This window comes from Canis aureus, chromosome 16 (assembly GCF_053574225.1).
Source record: "Canis aureus isolate CA01 chromosome 16, VMU_Caureus_v.1.0, whole genome shotgun sequence".
Classification (NCBI taxonomy): Eukaryota; Metazoa; Chordata; class Mammalia; order Carnivora; family Canidae; genus Canis; species Canis aureus.
In genome coordinates this window covers 3,192,333-3,218,072 of record NC_135626.1, presented here as the reverse complement: position 1 = coordinate 3,218,072, position 25,740 = coordinate 3,192,333, and the positions used below count along the sequence as shown (strand labels likewise).

Below are 25,740 nucleotides of genomic sequence, written 5' to 3'. Positions count from 1 at the left end.
GTCGAATCATTAGTACGTCATTGAATCTGCATAACTTTTGTAGGAATAAAGTTGAAATACATGAAAGTGAGTAGGCCAAAGCATAACCTTCCTTAAAAAAAAAAAAAAAAAACTCAGGGACGCCTGAGTGGCTCAGTGGTTGAGTGTCTGCCTTCAGCCCAGGGTGTGATCCTGGAGTCTCAGGATCGAGTCCCACATCGGGTTCCCTTCGTGGAGCCTGCTTCTCCTCCCTCTGCCTATGTCTCTGCCTCTCTCTGTGTCTCTCGTGAATAAATAAATTCTAAAAAATAAAAAAAAGCTCAGGTGGTTCTCATCCACAATAAAGATTTCAGAGAGGATCTTGGGAGATAGAAATTTCATATCTGGTCAGGTGATAAAAAGCAGGTTTACTGAATACTTAAGAATTTCGGTGGGGAAAGGGTTCTGTAACTTCGGGGTAGTTTGATCTCTTGGACAGTTATTTTTTAAGCTTTTTTTTTTTTTAAGATTTTATTTATTTATTTGACAGAGAACATGCACAAGCAGAGAGTACAGCAGCCAGAGGGAGAGGGGGAGAAGCAGGTTCCATGGTCAGCATGGAACCTGGGATCATGACTTGAGCTGAAGGCAGACACTTAACTGTCTGAGCCAAGCAGGCGCCCCTCTTAGTTTAAAGATGACGTGTAGATAAAGAAGTTACACAAGGAATTTTGTAATTCCATAATAACCACTTTTATGAATTAATAGTTAATGTAATCTTTTTTGAACTCGTTTATGTTTAGTCTGAGCCATCTTTGAATTCTTCATATAAGGCTACTTGCTCAAAAAAAAAAAAAAAGAAAAAGGTATTTGCTCAATAAAGTTTTATCTTTGCTTGAAATGCTTCCATAAAGCTTCAAAAAACTCTCCTTTGCTTTTTTTTTTTTTTAAGTATTTATTTATTTGAGAGAGAATTCTAGAGAGAGCATGAGTAGAGGGGCAGAGGGAAAGGGAGCTGAGCAGGGAGCTTGATGCAGGCTTGATCCTAGGACCCCAACATCATGATCTGAGCTGAAGGCAGATGCTTAACTGACTAAGCAACCCAGGCATCCCTCTTCTTTGCTTTTTTCTGAGATTTATTGAAGAACTTTTTGTACCTCTTCATTACAGACACTTACCTGATTTTATAGATTCTCATCATACATGGTAGTCTTTATCTTTCCAGACTTGCAATCCGTTAGACTGCTCACTCACCTTAGTGGTTGTTTCATTGATCAGTCTATTTACCTGAGTTGTTTGTTTTTTTGTTGTATCTTTTTCAGGTACTGCAAGGAAAACTGAACACAGTGTGGCAGTTGGGGATATACTAAGGCTTTATATAGGGCTAGAAGAGTGTTGTCAGTGTTTTCAAGACCCTTTCTGATCATTTCTGGCATTTTGTTTGTCTTTTGGGACACAGAATCACATTCCCCTATGTCTTATGAAAATGGTCTACAACAGTGCCGTCTGGTAGAAGTAAAATGCTCAGAAACCTGAAACTCGAATGGTCACATTTTTAAAAAATAGAAAGGAATAGTTGAAATTAAATTTTGTTTTGAAATTAAATTTTTAAAAAAGATTTTATTTATTCATGAGAGACAGAGAAAGACAGAGAGAGAGAGAGAGAGAGAGAGAGAAGCAGGCTCCCCGCACAGAGCCCGATGTGGGACTCGATCCCTGGACAGGGATCATACCCTGAACCCTGAGCCAAAGGCAGATGCTCAACCGCTGAGCCACCCAGGTGTCCCTGAAATTAATTTTAGTAATATTTAACCCAATTACAACGTGTAATCAATATAAAATTATTAATGTAATATTTGGCCTTTTTTTTGGTACTATGAAATGTGTATATTTTACATTTATGAGAAATCCCAATTTGGACTAGCCACATTTCAGGTGCTCAATAGTTACATGTGGCTTTAATGAGCCTGTAACATAGGTGTTCTATGGGAAGGTGCACATCTCTCATGACTTCTTGGTTTCTTTTCTAGAATTTCAGAGCTAAGAGAATCAGAGTTCTAGTTCTGCCTCTTCTTACTTTACTGAGGATACTGAGCTTCATAGAGTTTATGAAATGCCTGAGGATGTGCACCTAATCAATGAATTAAGTTATAAATCTTCCTTATGCAGAGCTCTTTCTGATACAGTTAATAGCTTTTTTTAGGAAGACAAATAGCATGCTTTTTCTAGGTACTTCTACTTCATCACTTTTCTTTTTACCTTCCATTCTGAGCTCTCTTCTGACAACATGCCTTGTACTTTCTTCCTTCTTTGCTTCTCTCAGTCTGTTTCTATCACCTAGTTTTTTAATACTTACATAGCACAAATAATAAATCATTTAATACTCTATGAGTTCGGTACTAATATTTGCCCCACTTTATAGATAGGTAAACTAAAGCATAAACAGATTATAAGTATCTTTCTGAAGTTATACAGCTGGTAAGTGGAGGAGCTGGGATTCAAACCTAGGTAGTCTGGGTCCGAGATTCACATCTATAACTACTGCTTGTGTTTGCTGTATACAGTACCTTCCGTGACCCTTTTGAGCTCAGACTCAGATGCCACTTTCTCCATGCAGGGCTTCTGGATTCCACAGTCAGAATTATTAGCAATGATTAGAATGTTCATAGCTGCTTACAGTTTTCAGAGTATATTTATGTCCATTATGTCATTTACACAATCCTTGTGTAAAGCAGAACAAATATCAGAGCCAGGACTTGATGAGATTTAGGGGTTTTGCAACAGTGACTCATGGAGTATATACCTGAATTTATTTGCTATTAAAAATTCCCACTTTCAGGGCACCTGGATGGCTCAATTGGTTAAGCCTCTGACTCTCGGGATCCCTGGGTGGCGCAGCGGTTTAGCGCCTGCCTTTGGCCCAGGGCGCGATCCTGGAGACCCGGGATCGAATCCCACGTCGGGCTCCCGGTGCATGGAGCCTGCTTCTCCCTCTGCCTATGTCTCTGCCTCTCTCTCTCTTTCTCTCTGTGTAACTATCATAAATAAATTTAAAAAAAAATTTTTTAAATTAAAAAATAAAAAAAAATAAAATGTAGCTAACTAAAAAGAAAAGTAGATTCAAAGAAACCTAAACAGGGATACACTATTGTATGTGGTAGAAATATGACAAAAATCATGAAGGCAGTATCTTAATGGAGTTTTGGAAACAGTGCCATAGAAAGAGGAGTGCCCTTGAGAAATTTTTAAGGAGCATTGTGACAGTAGGTTTTAGAAATATTCTGGCAGCACTTGGGGACCACGGTTTAGAATGGGCAAATATGTCATAGAAGCAGTAGGCCAGGTGACATGAGAATTTAAAGTAAGGTAGTGACAAGTGATTGTGGCTTTTAAAAGGAGATGGGAACTCCTGGCTGGCTCAGTCAGAAAAACATGCGACTGGATCTGTGGGTTGTGAGTTCAATCTCCACAGTGGGTGTACAAATTACTAAAGAAAAAACTTTTTTTTTTAAAGATTTATTTTTATTTATTTATGATAGACATAGAGAGAGAGAGAGAGAGAGGCAGAGACACAGGCAGAGGGAGAAGCAGGCTCCATGCTGGGAGCCCGATGCGGGACTCGATCCCGGGACTCCAGGATCGCGCCCTGGGCAAAAGGCAGGCACGAAACCGCTGAGCCACCCAGGGATCCCCTAAAGAAAAGACTTTAAATAAAAGGAGATGAAGAAGGTGTACTAGGACCTGTTGACAGGTTAGGTCTAAGTTTTGAGGAAGCTGGAGGAGTTCAGTGTAATCTCAGTTCTGGCATAGATTGCTATAGTAAATACTGTAACTAGATTAAGGAATGCAAGAGAGTTTGATTTGGGCCCTACCGAGTTTGATATGCTGCCAAGTCAAGACATTGAGGTAGAGATGTCCAGATATCTGTTGGATACACAGGCTGGTTGGTTATCAGATATTTATTAATTGTCATATGTGCTCCAGACACTAATAGCTCTGATAGTAATAAACTCAGGAGAAAGGTCTAAACCAGTGGTTCTCAACTTCTCAGGGGTGAATTTGCCCCTGAGAAGATATTTGGCAGTGTCCGGAGATATTTTTGATTGTCACAGCTAGAAGGTTGCTATGGGTGTGTAGTGGGTATAGAGGCCAGATATGATGCTAAACATCCTATATGATGCTAGACATCCTATAATGCATAGAACAGCAGCCCCTCACAAGAAAGAATTATCAGTAGTGCCATGGCTGAGAAACTCTGATTTAGACTGAAGATATGGATGTTTGTTTCCTTCTGGATTGTAAGGATGTCATCTTGGATTCCAGCTCTTTTTTAAAAGATTTTATTCATTTATTCATGAGAGACAGAGAGAGAGAGAGGCAGAGACACAGGCAGAGGGAGAAGCAGGCTCCATGCAGGGAGCCCAACATGGGACTCGATCCGGGGTCTCCAGGATCAGGCACTGGGCTGAAGGCAGCGCTAAACCGCTGAGCCACTTGGGCTGCCCCAAGGATTCCAACTCTTTATTCCCAGTGAATTATATTACAGTAGAAATTGTATACAAAGGCTACGTGAAAATTAATTTTAGATAGATTTTTATTTCTTTTTTTTTTTTTTTTTTAAGATTTTACTTATCTTAAAGAGACACACAGAGAGAGATATACAGAGAGGCAGAGACATAGGCAGAGGGAGAAGCAGGCTCCCTGCAGGGAGCCTGATCCAGGACTTGATCCCAGGACTCTGGGATCGTGACCTGAGCCAAGGGTAGATGCCCAACCACTGAGCCACCCAGGTCCCCAGATTTTTATTTAAGAGATTTTATAAATAATAGTATGTTAAAGTAAATAAAGGCAATAGTATGTTTTTAGATAGCAAAGTCAGCTAATCAAAGAATCACAAAAATTTAAAACCCACTGTATTTGAGGAGCAAGAGGGGACAGAGAGACAGGAGCAGAGAATAGAATAGAACCTTGAGTTTCTTGAGGAAAAGATAAAGAAGGGAAATAGGGTCTTCTAAGAATGGGGCTATGAACCCCTACTTGTTCAAGGATTAGGAACTAATTGGGCACTGTGGGGAGATATGGGTATAGTTTTCCCTATAGTTGGATAAGATTGAGAATCTTGCCTCAGTGACTGTTTTCAAGCAGTAAGAGAAACCAAGCTTCTTAAAAAACTAAGCAGTAGAACAAAGCTGTGAAGGGCTTTGGAAGAAAGGACCATGTGTCTTACCCATGGCAGGACTGGGTTCTCTGAGGCCACTAGGTGTGTAGTTGGCTGACTTCTGTAGAGTTTGTATTGAGATTTCATAGACTTATTTTTGTGTGTGCTTGGTTTGAACTTATAAGCCTCTGCTGAACTGGAGAGATAAGAGGCAGTGGCTTTGCTTTAGAGACTCTAAATCCTTAGGACTGCAGAAATGGCAGTGACAGGAGACAGCTGTTATTTTACTCAAGGTAGTGTGCCTGGCCACGGGTTGAAGATGCTGCCTAAGTAGTTTACATGTGTTCCGTAGACACTTACCAACCTTTGAGATTGGCAAGGTTTCAAGGTAACTTTCTTGAGTTTATGGTCTGTTCTTTTCAGGTCAACACTGGGGGGTGTGGGCCAGTTACCAGGGGTGACTTACAGCTCAATGGGCATTTTGGGCGAGAGCCAGACATACGTGGGTGCAAATTCAAGCACATTCATATATGGGAATCATGGAGTCGCTCAGGGAATCTGTGCTGTGATTAGTTTCAAAATGTCAATTTATTCCAAAAGGAAATAGAATGGTTTACAAAGGTGTATTCAATATAGCAAGATAAATTGCATTTAGAATAAATAAGAAAAATGAGGGATCCCTGGGTGGCGCAGCGGTTTGGCGCCTGCCTTTGGCCCAGGGCGTGATCCTGGAGACCCGGGATTGAATCCCATATCAGGCTCCCGATGCATGGAGCCTGCTTCTCCCTCTGCCTGTGTCTCTGCCTCTCTCTCTCTCTCTCTCTGACTATCATAAGTAAATAAATAAAAATTAAAAAAAAGAAAAAAAAAAAAGAAAAATGAGACAAAGAGAATGTAAAATAGGAAATCAAGATGGAGCCAGCAGTAAAAGTAAGAATTGTATATAAAATAAAAGCTGTGATGAGCAGATTACTTCTTTGAGATTAAGCCCTAAGCTTTCAAGGAGCGTACTGAAAGAAACTGATGATCAGGTAAAAAATTTCACTAAGTCTAAAAGATGACAAAAACAAGCTTCATAGGAAATCACATCTATCCTTGATAGAGATGATCAAGACATTCCTTCCCTGAGTCCTCCTTGAAGGTAACTGTTTAATAACAGCATCCTGTGCATCTTATTTATAGTCTACATGATGACAAGCTCTGTAGCTCTGTTCTTATAATGTCCCTTACCACAGGCGGATGGCATGACATTAAAGTGTAATTTGGGAAAAAGCAATTGGGAAAGGAGGACAGTATAATGTGGGGTGAGGACAGGCGGCACTAAAGGATGGTTTGGCTTATTACAGGGTGGAGTTTATAGTAGGTTTCTTTGGGTAACATTTTAGTAATTGATCTTTAAAGGGGTATACATAGCGGAGCCCCCAAATTTACAAGTAACTAATGGTTTTGTGAGGGTGGGCAAATAGAGAAATCAACATTGTAGGAAATAGCGCACTTTTCTCTTCCAGAGATGCATTGTGGAGAAAAGAATGGGAGATAGCTTCTTTGGTGGTTTGTGTCCAAGGATGTGTTGGAGGAAATGTTTAAATTGTGCTCCTGGTATGGTTCTGACTTTCACCCATAGAAGTTTGGCCTGTTCTAAAAGATGTAAAATCTGAAAGGGAATGTGGATGGGACAGGTGCCTGATAACATGCAGATCTTATAGGCTACACACAGAAAACACTGTCCACTCTTGTACAGATTATAGCAAAGCACTTCTACAAATATATTGGTGGACTTCTCTTTGAAAAGATTTGGTGAGTGTACCTAAAAAAAGTTACAAGGATTAATTAGGCAAGGCATTATACCTTAAAAACGTGGGTAAGGTCGGAAGATAAGTACTTTGAAACATCACTGTGTTGTTTTAGGGGCGCCTAATTGGCTCAGTCAGTTGTGTCCAGCTCTTGGTTTCGGCTCAGGTTGTGATCTCAGGGTTGTGAGATCAAGCCCCAAGTCAGACTCTCCACTCAGCGAGGAGAGAGAGGATTCTCTCTCCCTGTCCTTCTGTTCCCCACTCCCCTACCCTTTGTGCTCTCCCACTCTCTCAAATAAATAAATGAATAAAATATATTTTTTTTAATTACTGTATTATTTCAAAAATTGTATAACATCGGGGATCTCTGGGTGGCTCAGTGGTTTAGCGCCTGCCTTCCGTCCAGAGCGCGATCCTGGAATCTCGGGATCGAGTCCCACCCACATCGAGCTCCCTGCCTGGAGCCTGCTTCTCCCTCTGCCTATGTCTCTGCCTCTTTGTCTCTCTCTCTGTCACAAATGAATAAATAAAATCTTTAAAAAAAAATTGTATAACATCAAGGAGTGCCTGGGTGGCTCAGTCAGTTGCCTCTGCCTTCGGCTCAGGTTATGATCCCAGGGTTGTAGCATATACCAGTACTTCATTTTGTTCTATGGTTGAATGATACTCCTTTGTATGGATGTAGCACATTTTGTTAATCCATTCATCTGTGAATGGACACTTGGTATTGTGTCCACTTTTTGGTATTGTGAATAATGCTGTAGTGAACATTGGTGTAAAGGTATCTGTTGCTTGCTGAGTCCTTGCTTTCAATTCTTTAGGCTATGTAGCTAGGTGTGGAAGTCCTGGGCACGTGGTAATTCTGTTTAGCATTTTGAAGAACTGCCAAATTGTTTTCCATAGTGGCTGTACCGTTTTATGTTCCTATCAGCAATGCGTGAAGGTTCCAGTTTCTCCATATTCTTGCAAGCACTTGTTATTTTTTCATTTTTAAAAACTTGTAGTCACCTCAGTATGTGTGAAGTGTTATCCCATTGTGGTTTTGATTTGCATTTATTTCCCTAATGATGAACACTTTTTCATGTGCTTATTGGCCATTTGTATATTTTCTTGGGATATATGCTGGTCAAGTCCCTTGCCCAAGATTTTTCTTTTTTTTTTTTTTTTTTAGACTTATTTATTTCAGAGAGAGAAAAAGAGAAAGAGTGAGGGGAGAGGCAGAGGAAAAGGGAGAGAGAGAATCCCGAGTAGACTCCTCACTGAGCAAGGAGCTGGGTGTGGGGCTTGATTTCACCATCCTGAGATCATGACCTGAGTCAAAACCAAGAGTGGGACACTTAACCAACAAAGCCACCCAGGTGCCCCTATATAGCTCAATCTTTTTTTTTTTTTTTTTTTTTTAAGATTTTATTTATTTCTTTGACAGAGAAAGCATAAGCAGGGGGAGCAGGAGTGGGAGCAGGAGAGGGAAAAGCAGACTTCCTACCAAGCAGGGAAGCCTGATGGAGGTCTCCATCCCAGGATTCTGAGACGATGACCTGAACTGAAGGCAGACACTCAACCAACAGAGCCACCCAGGTGCCCCTCATTCTTTCTTTTCTTTTCTTTTCTTTTCTTTTCTTTTCTTTTCTTTTCTTCTTTTCTTTCTTTTCTTTTCTTTTTTCTTTTTTTTCTTCTCTTCTCTTCTTTTCTTTCATTTTCCTTTTTCTTTTTCTTTTTCTTTTTTAAGATTTTATTTATTTATTCATGAGAGACACAGAGAGAGAGAGGCAGAGACATACATAGGCAGAGGGAGAAGTAGGCTTCAGGCAGGGACCCCAATGTGGTACTTGATCTGGGACTCCAGGATCACGCACTGATCCGAAGGCAGACGCTTAACTGCTGAGCCACCCAGGTGTCCCTCACTCATTCTTTTGATGTATCTAAGACTCCATTGTCAAATCTAAGGTCAAGAAAATTTACCCCTATGTTTTTTTCTAAGAGTTTTATAGTTTTAGCTCTTATATTTAGGTCATTGATCCTTTTTGAATTAATTTTTATAAATGCTGTGAGATAGGAGTCCAATTTCATTCTCTTGCATGTGGAAATCCAGTTGTCCTGGTACTACCTGCTGGAAAGACTATTCTTTCTGGTAATATGTTTCTAATAAGTTTTTTTTTTGTGTGTAGGTAATATACTCATCTTTCCAAATTTAAGAGATATAAAAGACTATAAATGTTTTTAAAAAAATTTTTTTTTTTTTTAATTTATGATAGTCACACACAGAGAGAGAGAGAGGCAGAGGGAGAAGCAGGCTTCATGCACCGAGAGCCCAATGTGGGATTCAATCCCGGGTCTCCAGGATCGCGCCCTGGGCCAAAGGCAGGCTCTAAACCGCTGCGCCACCCAGGGATCCCAATAGACTATAAATGTTAAGTCTTCTTCTACCTTTGCCCTCAGCACCCAATTCCCTTCCTCATATTGGTCGGCCGAAGGCAGACACTCAACCACTGAGCCACCCAGGCGTCCGAGTTACTGCATTTCTTTTTTCTTTTTAAGACTTTATTTATTCATGAGAAAGAGAGAGAGGCAGAGACACAGGCAGAGGAAGAAGCCATGCAGGGAGCCCGACATGGGACTTGATCCTGGGCCTCCAGGATCAGACCTTGGGCTGAAGGCGGCGCTAAACCGCTGAGCCACCCAGGCTGCCCTAGTGTTGTGTTTCTTACAGATCTTTTCAGAAATAACAGTTTATGCATGTGCAAGTAAATACAAGCTAGTGTGTGTATGTATATTTTCTTTCTTTCTTTCTTTCTTTCTTTCTTTCTTTCTTTCTTTCTTTCTTTCTTTCTTTCTTTCTTTCTTTTTCTTTCTTTCTTGATAGTCACACACAGAGAGAGAGACAGAGACAGAGACAGAGACATAGGCAGAGGGAGAAGCAGGCTCCATGCACCGGGAGCCCGACGTGGGATTCGATCCCGGGTCTCCAGGATCGCGCCCTGGGTCAAAGGCAGGCGCTAAACTGCTGCGCCACCCAGAGATCCCTATTTTTTTTTCCTTAATATAAGAGGTAGCATGTACGTTATTTTTGCATGTTGCTTTTTTTTTTTTTTTTTTTTAGTTAAGGCTGTTTTCTAGTTTTGATATTTTAGTGGGTTTTTTTTCTTCTTTTTTTTTTTTCTGTTTTGTTTTGTTTTTTTAAGAAATGCAATAACTGGGACGCCTGGGTGGCTCAGCGGTTGAGCGTCTGCCTTTGGCTCAGGGTGTGATCCCGGAGTACTGGGATCGAGTCCTGAATCAGGCTTCCTACATGGAGCCTGCTTCTCCTTCTGGTGTCTCTTCCTCTTTCTCTCTGTCTCTCATGAATAAATAAATAAATAAAATCTTTAAAAAAAAAAATGCAGTAACCACTGAAAAATAGGAAATATAATCTACCAACACATCTATATCCTTCCACGAAGAATAAATGTTTTCATGCTTTTTTAAAATGTAAAAGAAATAAAGATGAAAGTAGAATTCCTTTTGTGTGACATCTCCAGCAACTGCTATTGTGGGGTTGGTATATATCTTTCTAGGTCATGTTTTATAGTTCAGTGTATGTAGTAGATTGAGTATTTTACGTTTTGTGTGTGTGTGTATGTATAAAACTTTGCACTTTGCATGCACTATCTTATTTACTCCTCAGAATATCCCTAGGTAGGTATCTCTGTTTTGTGAATGAGGAAACTGAGACACAGAAGTCAAGTAACTTGCTCAGGGGTATATAGCTAAGGTAACAAATAGTAAGCTAAGTAATAGGTAAGATGTAGAACTGATACTTGACCTCCATCTTTTTGGACTTCAAAGGCTATGCTCTTTTTTTTTTTTTTTAAGGTTTTATTTATTTATTCATGAGAGAGAGAGGCAGAGAGAGAAGCAGGCTCCACGCAGGGAGCCCGATGTGGGACTCAATCCCAGGACTCCAGGATCACACCCTGAGCTGAATGAAGGCAGATGCTCAACCGCTGAGCCACCCAGGCATTCCAGTTACTTTATCTCTTCTAGTCTCATGTATGTGTGTATATATCCTGAAAATTGGTCTCTCTGACTCAGATCCTTTTCCTTGAATTCAAGACTCATATGATCACTGTTCACAGCACATCTGGGGTACCTGGAAGTCTGATAGACACCTGAGACTTAATGTATCAAAATCAGGTTCTGACAGCCAAATAGTGGAAACAACCCAGATGTCTAGCAGTTGGTAAATGGATAAGTAAAATGTGGTAAATACATACAGTGGAGTATTATTTATTTATGAAAAAGAATAGCACAATAACATATATTACAATATGGATGGACCTGAAAAGCATTATATTAAGTGAAAGGAAGAAGAAAAAAAAGTGAAAGAAGCCAGTCATAAGAGGCCACATGTCCAGACATCCAGAATGGACAAATTCATAGAGACAGAAAGTGGGTAAGTGACCACCATGGGCTGCGGGGTAGGGTTGTGGAAAGTGGAGAGTGGCTACCAATAGGTACATCATTTTTTAGGAGATGATGAAAGTGTTCTTTCTTTCTTTTCTTTTTCTTTTTTTTTTTTTTTAATTTGTAGCTTTGAGGCATTGTAAAAAGCTGGCACTCATATACGTAAATTAACAATAACTTAAAACTCATCACACATTTACTTCACTTTTGGCTTGACCTAGTAAATCTTTAGCTGCATTGATTTTGGCTGCTATATGAGGAGTTGCTCCCTTGTCTGGGTGATTTAAAAACATAATTTGTCAATGAGCAGCTATTATTTTTCCTTTATTGGCAGTAGGATGCCTAGTATTAATGATGGCTTTTCTCGTTTTGTCATTTTGGGTTCAAACGCACTTCTGTAATAGCTATCCCCAAAGGCAGATTTTGGTAGATGTTGAAAAACTTGTTTCACTTGAGGCTCCATATGTTTCATGGCTTAGAAAACATAATGTCCTACAAATCCAGCAGCAATGGTCAGCCCAACTGCTACCATTGTACTTGGCCATGGCTCTGGCTCAGCTTCTTGGCCTTCATCGAGAGTGAGGTTCATCCCAAACCAAAGGCTTCAGCCACCAGTTCCCATGCCTCTACCAGACAGCAACACAGCCACCACCAGCAAGCACTAAAAATGTTCTAAAATTAATTATGATGGTGGTTTCCAAACACAGAGTATACTAAAAAACAACTGAATTTTGTACTTTACAGAGTGGTATTTTCTGGTATGTGTATTATGTCTCAATGCGGTTGTTAAAAAAAAAAAAAAAATCAAATTCCTGGTTCCCTATTTCCCAAACTAAGCTTAAATCAAAACAATCTGCTCATGAAAGAAATAATTGATAAGCTGGACTTCACTAAAATTAAAAACTTTTGCTTGGTAAAGGCCACTGTCAGAACAAGAAGACAAGCCACAGAGTAGGAGAAAATACTTGCAAAAGACACATCTGATAAAGGACTTTTATCCGTAATATGCAAATAACTCTTAAAATTCAATAATAAGAAAACAAACTGCTCCATTATTTTTTTTAAATATATTTTTTAAATTTTTATTTATTTATGATAGTCACACAGAGAGAGAGAGAGAGAGAGAGGCAGAGACATAGGCAGAGGGAGAAGCAGGCCCCATGCACCGGGAGCCTGACGTGGGATTCGATCCCGAGTCTCCAGGATCGAGCCCTGGGCTAAAGGCAGGTGCTAAACCGCTGCGCCACCCAGGGATCCCCAAACTGCTCCATTAAAAAATGGGCCAAAGACCTGAGTAGATAGATAACTCACTGAAGAAGATCTACAAATGACAAGCATATGGGAAGATGCTCTGTATCATACATCATTAGGGAAATAAATGGGAATTAAAACAATGTAATACTACTACAAGCCTATTAGAATGTCTAGAATCCAGAACACTGATACCACCAAATGTTGGTAAAGTTGGATAGCAGCAGGAACTCTCCTCATTCCTGCTGGATGGGAATGCAAAGTAGTATAGCCACTTTAGAAGATTGTTTGGCAGTTTCTTGCCAGACTCTTACTGTATAGTCTAGTAGTCATGCTCCTTGCTGTTTACCCAAATTAATTGAAAACTTGTGTTCACCTAAAAACCTATACATGGATGTTTATGACAGTTATTCATAATTGCTAGAATTTGGAACCAACCAACATGTTCTTCAGTAGGTGAATGGATAAATAAACTGGTACGTCAAGACAGTAGAATATTATTTAGCATTAAAAAGAAATGAGATTATCAAGCTACTAAAAGACATGAAGGGACCTTAAATACATATTATTAAGTGAAAGAAGCAAATCTGTAAAGTGACTTATGTGTGATATAAACTGTATGACACTCTGAAAAAGGCAAAACTATGATGACAGTAAAAAAGATCAGTGGTTTCCAGGGCTTAGGGGAGGGAAGGATGAATAGATGAAGCACAGAGAATATTTAGGGTAGTGAAACTTCTGTATGATACTATCATTCTATATACATGTCATTATGTATTTGTCCAGACCCATACAATGTACAACACCAAGAGTGAACCCTAAGGTAAACTGGACTCTGTGTAATAATGATGCATCTATGTAGCTTCATCAGTAACAACTGTATCGCTCTGGTATGGGATATTGATAGTGGAAAAGGCTGTATGTATGTGTTTGTGAGCAGCAGATATATGAGAATTCTCTATATCTTTTGCTAAAATTTATTGTAAACCTAAAATTGCTTTAAAAAATAATTTCTATTTAAAAGAAAAAAGTACAATAAAGTCTTTCCTCGGAGTTTTAACTATCTCAATCATGACTATTAACAACTGTGCAGTTACTTAAGCCAATTTTTTTTGTTTATTTTTTTTTTTTAATTTTTATTTATGATAGTCACACACACACAGAGAGAGAGAGAGAGAGAGAGAGAGAGGCAGAGACATAGGCAGAGGGAGAAGCAGGCTCCATGCACTGGGAGCCCGACGTGGGATTTGATCCCGGGTCTCCAGGATCGCGCCCTGGGCCAAAGGCAGGCGCTAAACCGCTGCGCCACCCAGGGATCCCTGTTTATTTTCTTGAGAGAGAGCAAGCGAGCAAGCCATGAGTCAGGGGAGGGACAGAGGGAGAGAATCTTCAAGCAGACTCCTTGCCTGAGCATGGAGCCCAATGTAGGGCTTGATCTCATGACCCATGAGGGCATAACCTGAGCCAACACCAAGAGTTATACGCTTAACTGACACCCAGGTACCCTTTAAGCCAAAAACATTGAGTCATCTTTGATTCCTTTCTTTCAATATTCTGTATCCAGTTGTTCTCAAATCTAGTGGATGCTACATTCAGAAAACATCTGGAATCTGTTCACTTGTGACCATTTCCTACTTTTATTATGCTGGTCTGAGCCAGTATTAACTTTTACTTAGATTATTGTAGAAGCCCCCAAGTGGTGTCCCTGCTTCTACCTTTCCTTACCCCTAAGTTCCTCATAGCCCATAAAACCTAGCAGACATAAGATCATAATTGCTCCTCTGCTTTGGGTCTCCTAATGGCTTCCTGTTAAAAGCCCAGGTGCTTACATTCACCCCCAAGGACCTAAAAATGTTCTTTGGTGCTTTCCTATTTTTCTCCTCTTTCAGTCCACTAACCACGCCAGCTTCCATGTTTCTCAGACAGCAAGCATACCTTCCTAAGCATTTTGTACTTACTGTTCTCTCTGGCTGCAGTGCTGTTCCCCCATAACCTTACCTTTTTCAGATTTTTGCTCAAAAGTCATTTTATCAATAAGGCTTTTGTGCTTACCCTATTTAAGACATCAGTACCTCCTCCCACCTCTACCATTATTTACCCCCATTACAGTGCTTCATTTTTCTTTGTTTTTCTTATCACTATCAGAAAAAGTAATATGTATATATATTTTACTTATTTCTTTTTTTTTTTTTTTTTAAGATTTTTATTTATTTATTCATGATAGTCACAGAGAGAGAGAGGCAGAGACACAGGCAGAGGGAGAAGCAGGCTCCATGCACCGGGAGCCCGACGTGGGATTCGATCCCGGGTCTCCAGGATCGCGCCCTGGGCCAAAGGCAGGCGCCAAACCGCTGCGCCACCCAGGGATCCCTATTTCTTTGTTTTCTATACCTCTCCTCATTAGAGTGTAAGCCCCTTGAGAGCAGAGCTTTTCATCTGTTTGGTCATTACTATTTATTTCTTTGTTTCTAGAATTACTGGTATCACATTAGGCTCTCAATAAATATTTGTTGTATTGAATAACTATTCAAGATAGTACAGTAAAAAGAGGTAGGCAATCTGGGTTCCAGATCTGTCACTAAGATTAAGTAGCTTTGTGGCCTGAGTGCTTGTGGGTCTCAGTCTTATCATTTGGGTCAAGTGAGAGATTTGACATAGGTGGTTTTTAATGCAGTGAGATAATAGAAATATATATTGGTTTCTACCCCTAGTTCCTAGGACAGAAACCGTTGTAATTTCCTGGGTGATAGGAGTGTCTTTTGTTCTAATGAGGTGACTCTGGTTGGATTCCCAGATGGCTCCTGGATATGGGCTGGTCACTGGAAAAACCGAACTGTGATTAGAAGCTTGGCATTTTCAGTCCTGCCCCTCCTTCTCTTCAGAAGGGAGAAAGGCTGAAAATGGAGTTAATAATGGATTATGTCTACATGATGAAGCTTCATAAAATCTCTGAAGTAAGAGGTTCAGAGAGCTTCCATCTGAATATTCATTTGTATCTTTTGTCACATTCTTAATAAACTGGTAAATATAAATAAATGTTTTCCTGAGTTCTGTGAGCTGCTCTAGCAAATTAATTAGACCTAAGGACGAAATCTTTGTAACTTCCATAACCTTTGATCTATAGCTGCTTGGTCAGAAGCATAGGTGATAACCTGAGCTTGTGACTGATGTCTGTAGTGTGTGGGAGTGGGTGGGCGGGGAGGAGGTGGCATAGTCTTGTGGGACTGAGCCCTTCTAGGATCTGATGTCACCTCTCCATGTATAGTGTCAGAATTGAATTAAATTGTAGAACAACCAGCTAGTGTTAGAGAATTGCTTGTTGGGAAAAAAAACCTCTATATAGTTGGTGACCAGAACTGTGAGTGTTCTGTGTGACTAGTACAGAAGACACACAGGAAAGAAGCATACAGTAGCGAAGAACTGGGTTTTTCCCCTACATAAGAAAGAAAAAGTTGGAATTTTTTAAAAAAGATTTTATTTGTTCATGAGAGACACAGAGAGGTAGAGACATAGGCAGAGGGAGAAGTAGGCTCTCCGGGGGGAGCCTGATGTGGGGCTCGATCCCAGGACCCCAGGATCATGACCTGAGCCAAAGGCAGATGCTCAACCACTGAGCCATCCAGGCGCCCCTGGATTTTTTCTTTTACAAATGTAAACCAGAATTTTAAATTTTATAACTGTAGTAATCTTGAGCAGCCATCTTTCCTTATAAAGGCTCTGAGTTCAGAAACACTGTTTCACTCACTGGTATCTGTTCCTGTTATGAATAGTGGATGGATTATTGGCAGGACTAAGGCTTGTTTGGTGAAGCATCTGAAGGTTGTGGGAAATTCAGTACAAGGAGCTAGCTACTCAGGGGCCCCAAGCCAGAGGGACTCCAGTCCAAAAGAAAGATCTTGTCTTTGAGGTTCTCTTGAAGATCAGGAACTTATCCTAGGAATAAGAACAAATCATCTTATTTTGAAATTTTCTAAGCAGCTGTATTTCTCCTCATTTTCTTTTGAGGGGCCTTTTTCCTCCTCTTCCTTTCCTCCTGTCATTGTGAGTTCTCTCCTATGCTTGGTTCTTTATGAAGTAGATATTGTTGGTAAAGTATGTCTCTTACATGTTTAGGTAAACTGTAGCATTTAGATTTCTTCTGTTTTTTTTTTTTTTTTTTTTTTAGATTTTATTATTATTTTTTAAAATATTTTATTTTTTTGAAAAAGAGACAGATAGGGAGAGAGAGCATAAGCAGGGAGCCTGATGGGGCCCTCGGTCCCAGGACCCTGAGATCATGACCTGAGCTGAAGGCAGACACTTAATTGACTGAGCCACCCAGGCTCCCGTAGGTTTTATTTTTTCACATAATCTCTACACTCAACATGAGACTCAAACCTATAATTCCAAGATCAAGAGTCAAATGCTCTACCAACTGAGCCAGCCAGGAATCCCTAACATTTAGATTTCTTAATTTTTTGAGACTTTATATTAGAGAGAGCGAGTTAGCATGCATGTGTGTTGGGGAGGAGCAGAGGGAGAGGGGCAAGCCCACTCTGAGCTGAGGGTGGAGCCTGAGGGGGAGCCTCTTCCCCAACCTGGAGATCATGACCTGAACCTAAACCAAGAGTTGGAGTCTCAACCGACTGTACCACCCAGGCGCCTCTTTGGTTTCTTAATTAATGTTTAAAATCATATCATTAGGGATGCCAAGGTGGCTCAGCCGTTGAACGTCTGCCTTAGGCTCAGGGCATGATCCCGGAGTCCCGGGATCAAGCCCTACATCGGGCTCCTGCATTGAGCCTGCTTCTCCTCTGCCTATGTCTCTGCCTCTCTCCCTATGTGTCTCTTATGAATAAAAAAATAAAATCTTTAAAAAAAAAAGTAGGGTGACTCTTCAATTTTAGGTTTACATTTTATAATTAATTTTAATATTTTTATTTTGAGATAACTATTTATTTGTAGTTGTAAGAATATGGAGAGATCCCATGTACTCCTACACTCAGTTTTTCCTTATAGTAAGGTCTTGTAGAATTATAGTAAAAATACCACAACCAGGATATTGACATTGACACAACCATGATCTTGTTCTGATTTCTCTAGTTTTACTTCTACTCATTTGTGTGTATTTATTTCCCTGCAATTTTGTTAGATCCAAAAGTTTTATCTATCCAACACAATATTCAAGATACAGATACTTCTGTTACTATAAAGATTCCTCATTTTGTCCTTTTATAACCATACCCACTTCCTTCTTGCTGCCCCTAATTTCTGGACCCCTGGCAGTCACTAACCTGGTCTCCATTTCTATAATTTGTTATTTCAAGAATGTTATATAAATGGGATCCTACAGTATGTAGCCTTCTGATATAGTTTTTTTTTTCCTCACTTGGAATAAATCTCTTGAGATTCGTCCAAGTTGTTGTGTGTTAGTAGTTTCTTGTTATTGCTGAATAGCATTTCATGGAATGACTATAGCACAATTTGCTTAACTATTCACTTGTTGAAGGACACTGATTTAGTTCCAGTTTTTGGCTGTTATGAATTAAGCTGCTAGGGACATTGGTACACAAATTTTTTTATGTGGTCGTAAATTTTCACTGCCAAGAGTGCATCTGCTAGGTCATGTGGTAAGTGCATGGTTTAAAATGTACTGTATTCATTTATTTTTTTTAAAGATTCATTTATTCATCTTAGAGGTGGAAGAAGGAGGTGCAGAGGGAGAAGGAGAGAGAAACCTTTCCCTGAGTGTGCAGCTCACCATAGGGCCTAAAACCAAGAGTTGGTTGGATGCTCAACCAACTGCGCCACCCAGGCACTCCTGGAATTTACTTTAAAAATTAGTAGATAAAAACTTTTTCCTGGGATCCCTGGGTGGCGCAGCGGTTTGGCGCCTACCTTTGGCCCAGGGCGCGATCCTGGAGACCCAGGATCGAATCCCACGTCGGGCTCCCGGTGCATGGAGCCTGCTTCTCCCTCTGCCTGTGTCTCTGCCTCTCTCTCTCTCTCTGTGACTATCATAAATAAATAAAATTAAAAAAAAAAAAAAAAAAACCCTTTAAAAAAAAAAAACTTTTTCCTATTAAAATTATTTACTCTTACATTTGTTTGGTGACAAGCATCATTTTACAGTTTTTTAAAAATAAATCTGTTTTCTGGAACCTATTGTCTGTGTAGCCAGGGAGTTTGCATTTTGGAATAGCCATTTTGTGTCATTCTCAGGTATTATAAGATGAAGGTGGAAGTTGACAAATCAAACCACAGAATTGTTAAAAGGATAGTTTCCTCTCTTATGAAACTATATATATATTACCTCTTTTTTTTTTTTTTTTGCATTTGATCCTTAGTTTTAATATTATAGTGAAAGGTTGCATTTTGTTTTCTCTTACAGCGGCTATGTGACTATGTTTGTGACCTCCTCTTAGAAGAGTCAAACGTCCAGCCAGTATCGACACCAGTAACAGTGTGTGGAGACATACACGGACAGGTAAAATTTCATGAGCAGATTTTTAGCTTTTGTACTGTCCATAGTCTGCATGTGTTTCCATGTTTGCTGCAAAAAGCTGCCAGAAAAACAAGAAACAAAAAAGACTGGTCATTTGATAGATTGCGTAAGTCTGCGTGACACTAATGATTCCTGGTTACTATTACAGTGGGTAAAAGCAATGGTCAAATTATTCATGGAGTTTGTTGGAATTATACTTGCAAAGTGGATAGAATGCAGCATTATTGCTCTGTGAAGGGCGGAGAGAGAAAATAAACGTGGACAGCTCAGTGATTGTGATTAACAGAGGTGCTTTGGTTTTAGGCACTAATTTTCTATTCTATTCATTTCTATTTATTCATTCTATTCACTCATGTCACATTTTATTGTAAATGTATTATTTCCTTAGTGGGGATGAGAATTGCAAAGGTTCAGAAAGATAAAATTGTTGGTGCATGATTTTACAGCAAGTCACTGCTAGAATAGGAGGAGAAAATGTGTCCCTTTTTTTTTCATCTGCTGAGTTTTTGTTTTTAAGACTTTCAAGGCAGTGGCAGGAGTAGTACACCTCATCTTTAGACTCTTACTGTCAGCGTGTAGTTCGGTTGGAAAACCCTCTGTGTATTTGTAGAGGTGCTTTGTGTGTTGTTGTTGTTTTCTAAGATTATTAAAAATTTATTCATTCATGAGAGACACACACAGAGAGAGGCAGAGACACAGGCAGAGGGAGAAGCAGGCTCCATGCAGGGAGCCCGATATGGGACTTGATCCCTGGACTCCAGGATCATGCCCTGAGCGGAGGGCAGGTACTAAACCGCTGAGCCACCCGGGCTGCCCTGTTGTTTTTTTTTTAACTGGGAGTGAAAGCTGAACAGAACACTCATTCAGCCTGCTGTATGCGTACAATGGAGTTGTGGTTATAAGACACGTATTGTAAATAATATAGTATTTATCGATGCCGACAGGACTTGCTGTCATCTGTGCAATTTCCCTGCCTTAAATAAGACCACCTAAAGGAGCAGAAATATGTATAAATTGGTTGTGATTGGTGGCTGCTCTGTGAATTAAGTTCTATTTTGACCACTTTAGAGGGCTCTTTACTTTTGTGGTTTTCAATTTGTTCTCTGGGTGGTTGAGGTCATAATAAATCTGGCATCTGCATGTTATCATCTTCTGAATAGAGAGCCCATTATGTCCTTTCTGATCTGTTAAAAGATATATTTATTTGAAAGGGGGGGGGGCGCGGAGAAAGGGCAGAGAGAGAGAGAAACTCAAGCAGAGTCAGTGCTGAACACGGAGCCCCCAAGTGGGGCTTCATCTTACAACCATGAGATCTTGACCTGAGCTGAAACCAAGAGTTAGACACTTAAATGATTACACCACTCAGGTACCCCATCTCTGATCTTTTAAAATCTCAATTCTCTAGAGTAGTAGACTTTAGTAGTGCATTTCTTTCTGTATAAATTATTTCAAAACTATAATAAACATTTGTATTTTGCTAAGTTAATGGATATTAATAAAAAAAGGATATTAATATAAGCATGCCATAACACATTCCTAAAAGCTGAAATAAACCAAATAATATTTTCCCCTTATTATAATATTAAAATTGACAGGTTACCTGGGTTATTTATTTATTTATTTTTAAAAGAACTTTTTGTTATGTAAATTACAGCCATGATCAAAGGTCAGGAAATTAGAGACAACTTCTAACTACTAAAATAGTTAGAATTAATTAACTATTAATTTAACTATTAATTAAAGTAATAAAATTTTACCTTTTTAAAAAGATTTTATTTATTTTATTTTATATTTTATTTATCTTATTGTATTATTTTTTTATGAGAATACACAGAGAGGAGAGAGAGAGAGAGGCAGAGACACAGGCTCCATGCAGAGAGCTCAACGTGGGACTCGATCCTGGATCTCCAGGATCACGCCCTGGGCTGAAGGTGGCACTAAACCTCTGAGCCACCTGGGCTGCCCAAATTTTACCTTCTTTGTTACATATACACCTTTAGTCCAATGTACAATTCTTGCTAACATTTTCTTGTGTTTTGAAGGTTAACAAAGTACTTTTTCACATGTACCATGTATTTTTTTCAAGAGTCCTTGAGATTAATTATGGAGAAGAGAAAACTTAGACTGCAAGATTGAAGGATTAGCCCAAACTCACACAGCTACTAAGGGGCATAGTTGAGATTTGAAACTTACTTGGGTGCCTGTGTCCATGTTATTTTTTATTATTGTTTTTATTTTTTATTTATTTTATTTTTTATTTTTTATTTATTTATTTATTTTATTATTATTGTTTTTAATTGAAGTATAGTTGACATACAGTTTCAGGTGTAAGCCCATGTTATTTTAAGACTTCCACCAAACTGAATATTGTTTCTCTTATACTTGACCCTTTATAACAATTGCTAACCAAAAACATGGGACTTTAGGAGCTTTTAAATATCCAAATGTAGTATGTATCTTTTGGGATTTGTATAGTTGTTTCCACTTGGGCCAGTTCTGGCATTGTAAGATTGAGTTAGGAGTATAAATAAACTCATTAAAAAATTTTGGCGGGCAGCCTGGGTGGCTCAGTGGTTTAGCGCTGCCTTCAGCCCAGGGCATGATCCTGGAGACCCGGGATCGAGTCCCACGTCGGGCTCCCTGCATGGAGCCTGCTTCTCCCTCTGCCTATGTCTCTGCCTCTCTCTCTGTCTCTCTCATGAATAAATAAATAAAATCTTTAAAAAAAAATGTTGGCAAGCATGTAGTGCTAAGAAGCATTGAAACAGTGTAATCTAGTGAGGAGGTCATAGATGTCATTGTCAGAGCTTTAAATCCTGGCATGGCTACATATTAATATTGAAGAAGTCACTTCTGCTAGGTCACAAGTTTTTTAAATGTGGCCTATAGACCTTTGAAGGTCTATAAGGTGGTACAAAATCAATTGAGGGTAAACTGCTAGTATCTCAGCATGAATCCAGGGAGTAGCACCAGGCTATGCTGGTTGTCATTGTATTCTTTACCAGCATGCATTCACAGTAAAATAAAATGCCAGTATCAATTTAAAAATGTCCTTGATGATGATACTTACCTGGCAAGATAGATACCATGATCACAAAGAGTGTGGTTTTTTTTTTTTTTTAAGATTTTGTTTATTTATTTATTCGAGAGAGAGAGAGAGAGAGGTAGAGACACAGGCGGAGGAAGAAGCAGGCTTTATGCAGGGAGCCCGATGTGGGACTCTCTCCCAGGTCTCCAGGATCATGCCCTGGACTGAAGGCGACACTAAACCGCTGAGCCACCCCGGCTGCCCACAAAGAATGTTCTTGAAGAAGCAGTAATATTAACTGTAATTCTCAACCCTTGAGTTGACGCATCTTTTAAATAGTCCTGTGATGGAAATAGGAAGTATGTATAGAGCACATCTGGTGCATACTAAAGAAAGATGGTTTGATCAAGGAAAATACTTGTGTAGTTTTTTTGTATCACGAGCTGAAAATAGCCTTTTTTTTTTTTTATGGAACACTATTTTTACTTGAGAGAATGGATAACAAACTATGGATGTTTGGCCACCATCTTTGCACCAATGAGGGAGTGAGCCAGTCACTTCAAAGAAAACAATTAATAATATTTACTGCCAGAGACAAAATTTGGGTTTTCAAATCAATAATTGGAATTTTAGAAAATTTGGGATACCTGGGTGGCTCAGCAGTTGAGTGTCTGTCTTCAGCCAGGGCATGATCCTGGAGACCGGGGACAGAGTCCCACATCGGGCTCCCTGCGTGGAGCTTGCTTCTCCCTCTACTTGTGTCTCTGCCTCTCTCTCTCTGTGTCTCTCATGAATAAATAAATAAATAATTTTTTTTAAAAGGAATTTTAGAAAATTTGAGTTTACCACCATGAGGCTGTCAGCTTCTGATATTTAAAGACTTCTCTGTTGGTGGTGATGATAACGAATCTGGTTTTTTGCTGATGTATAATGAAATATCATTTCCGTTTTCAAATGACCGGTATGTTAGTCACTAAGTGTTTGACCAGTCCATCTAACGGAATAGGAAAAAGACCATTTATCAAGTGGTCAATCAATATTAAAAGAATATGCACATTAATCTCTAAAGGTTATTAAAATGCTTTTCCATTTTGTAAAATATACTTGTGTGAAGCTGGATTTTATTCATATACTTTCATCAGTATATTGCAACAGATTGAATGTAGAGGCAGATTATGAAAACGTAGCGACATTTTACTTAGCCAGACATTAAATTTGTGTCGTTTTTGAAAACTGTTTATTTTCCATTAGAAATATGTGTATGTTACTATTTAATGAGTTACTTATTTTAAAAATTAAATATTAAAATGATTAGTTTTAATTTTTTTGTTTTAATTTCTAATATGGTCAGTAGCAACTGATAAAAACTATATAAGCAAAAGCTTTTGGGAGACCTGTAATTTTTAAGACTATGAATGGGTCCTGAAACTAAAAAGTTTAAAAAAAACTACCGAGCTAGACAACTGTTTCCTTGCCTCTAGTAATGGAATAAAATCCACATCTCAGAATTGCTTTTGTTTTGTTTTATTTTTGAATTGCTTTTGTTTTAAATGAGATTTATAGGAGCGCCTGGGTGGCTCAGTTGGTCAAGTGTCTGGACTCTTGGTTTCAGCTCAGGTCACAACCTCTTAGGTTTGTGAGATCTAGCCCAGCGTCAGGCTCTGCACTTAGGATGGAGTCTGCTTCCCTCTCTCTTTCTGTCTCTCTGCTCTCCCCCCTCATGTGTACATTCTCTCTCTCTAAAATAAATAAATACATCTTTTTAAAAAAATGAGATTTACATGGGGATTCCTGGGTGGTGCAGCGGTTTGGTGCCTGCCTTTGGCCCAGGGCGTGATCCTGGAGACCCGGGATTGAATCCCACGTCGGGCTTCCGGTGCATGGAGCCTGCTTCTCCCTCTGCCTGTGTCTCTGCCTCTCTCTCTGTGTGCCTATCATAAATAAATAAAAATTTTTAAAAAATGAGATTTACAGAGCATCTGTGATGTGGAAAACATACTAGATGGTAGAAATTATTTGTGAAATGATGAGTGAGCTTCCAGTAGTGTCGGACAAGCTTAGTTGTCTGCACATGTTCTCAGTGAATGTTTTTTATACTAAAGAATTTTGGAAAAAAACTTTCATTATAGAGTAGGAACTGTTGGGTCCCTGAAGCAGAATATTTGATCATCTCTTTAAATAAATAAATAAATAAATAAATAAATAAATAAACAAATAAATTTGATCATCTCATAAATAAATAAATAAATAAGGTAAATGGAAACTTACAAAATTTTTATTTAAAAACATATTTCTATAAATTTCAGTAGAAAAGTTTAAGGACACTCATTCTTTTACCATACCTTTATAAAAGTAACTTTTATAAAACTTTTAAATATTCCCTTTCTGACTCTGTGTGTATACATAGTAAAAGTGTGTGGTTTATTATAGGTATAGTTTTGTGTTCCATACTTTACCCTAATCATTTTTCCATTTTGCTGTGTAGTTTCCATTATAATCATTATTCATGATTAGTCCAAGTTTTTGAGTTGGTAGATCATACTTTATTAATATAGTCTCTTATGTTAGTCTTGAAGGTTGTTTCTTTTATTATTATAAATGATATTGTAACACATTTTCTAAATATTTACACAGTATTTATTTATCTTTAGGATATAGTCATGGAAGTGGAATTATTAGGCCAGAGTAACATACTTACATGTATATATTCACTGTACACACATATTTTTACTGCTCATACAATGTGTGTATATATATAAACATATACGCTATGTAATTGATATATGATATACATACATCATATATATATCTGTGGGATTGAAATTGAGAAGTATACTTTTTAAATAAAGATTTATTTTAGATAGCCTGTGGAGGGTGTGGGGCAGAGGGAGAAGAGAGAAAATCCCAAGCAGACTTACTTGGGGCTCAGTCCCATGACCCTGAGATCAGTACCTGAGCCAAAACCATGAGTTGGACACTCAACTGACTGAGCCACCCAGGCGCCCTGAGAAGTATGGTCTCAAAGGGAAGGGCTTCACGTAGATAGAAATGGACAGCAAATATTTTGGACAAATAATAGTCTACCACTTGACTGAGATTTGAACATTTCATTTATTTGCTTGCTAATTTTAAGAAGGTAGGAAAATTTTATTTAAACTTCTAAAGTTTTTTTTTAACTTCAAGCAAGTTTTTAATAACTTCAGATTTATGAAATATTGTTATAAAGGGCAGTGTTTTATTTCTTTGAGTAGTTAACATTTAAATTTCAGTTTTGTTCACTATGACTAAGATTCTTGTATGTTTTAAGTGTTAGAAATTGAATAATTTTATTTTCAAGTATAAAAGATGATTGTATAGGAAGTGATTAGTTGTAGTTGGTACAGTAAATTATAGTAAATTCCTTTAATCCAAAATCCTTAGAAAAACTGAAGTTTTCTTTAGGAATTAGGATTAAGATAATCTAGTTGACTGAAGTTACCACATGTACAATTTGTCAATTACTAATTTTCAGTCACATAGAAAATGATGAAATATACAGTTCTTTTTTACTGATTATTGAGAAGACATTCCATAGCTATAGAGCCTCCAAAGTAGAATGTGGGAGGGTAGGTTGATCTGCTTTTCA

General features: G+C 38.7%; 1 protein-coding gene and 1 pseudogene across 5 annotated transcripts in view; one reads left to right on the top strand and one right to left on the bottom strand.

Moving 5' to 3' along the window:
* PPP6C (protein phosphatase 6 catalytic subunit) overlaps positions 1-25,740 on the top strand; it is a 37,593-nt gene that overhangs the window by 2,669 nt on the left and 9,184 nt on the right. For 3 of the 5 annotated variants that reach the window (XM_077850661.1, XM_077850663.1, XM_077850664.1), the window contains exon 2: positions 18,974-19,069. In XM_077850661.1, the coding sequence (XP_077706787.1) occupies positions 18,974-19,069 (96 nt within the window). Of the gene's footprint in view, positions 1-3,375; positions 3,412-10,845; positions 11,342-18,973; positions 19,070-25,740 lie in introns of those variants that run through there. The other 2 variants (XM_077850662.1, XM_077850665.1) reach the window with 2 other exon arrangements.
* LOC144287252 (mitochondrial import inner membrane translocase subunit TIM14 pseudogene) lies at positions 11,541-11,884 on the bottom strand (annotated as a pseudogene).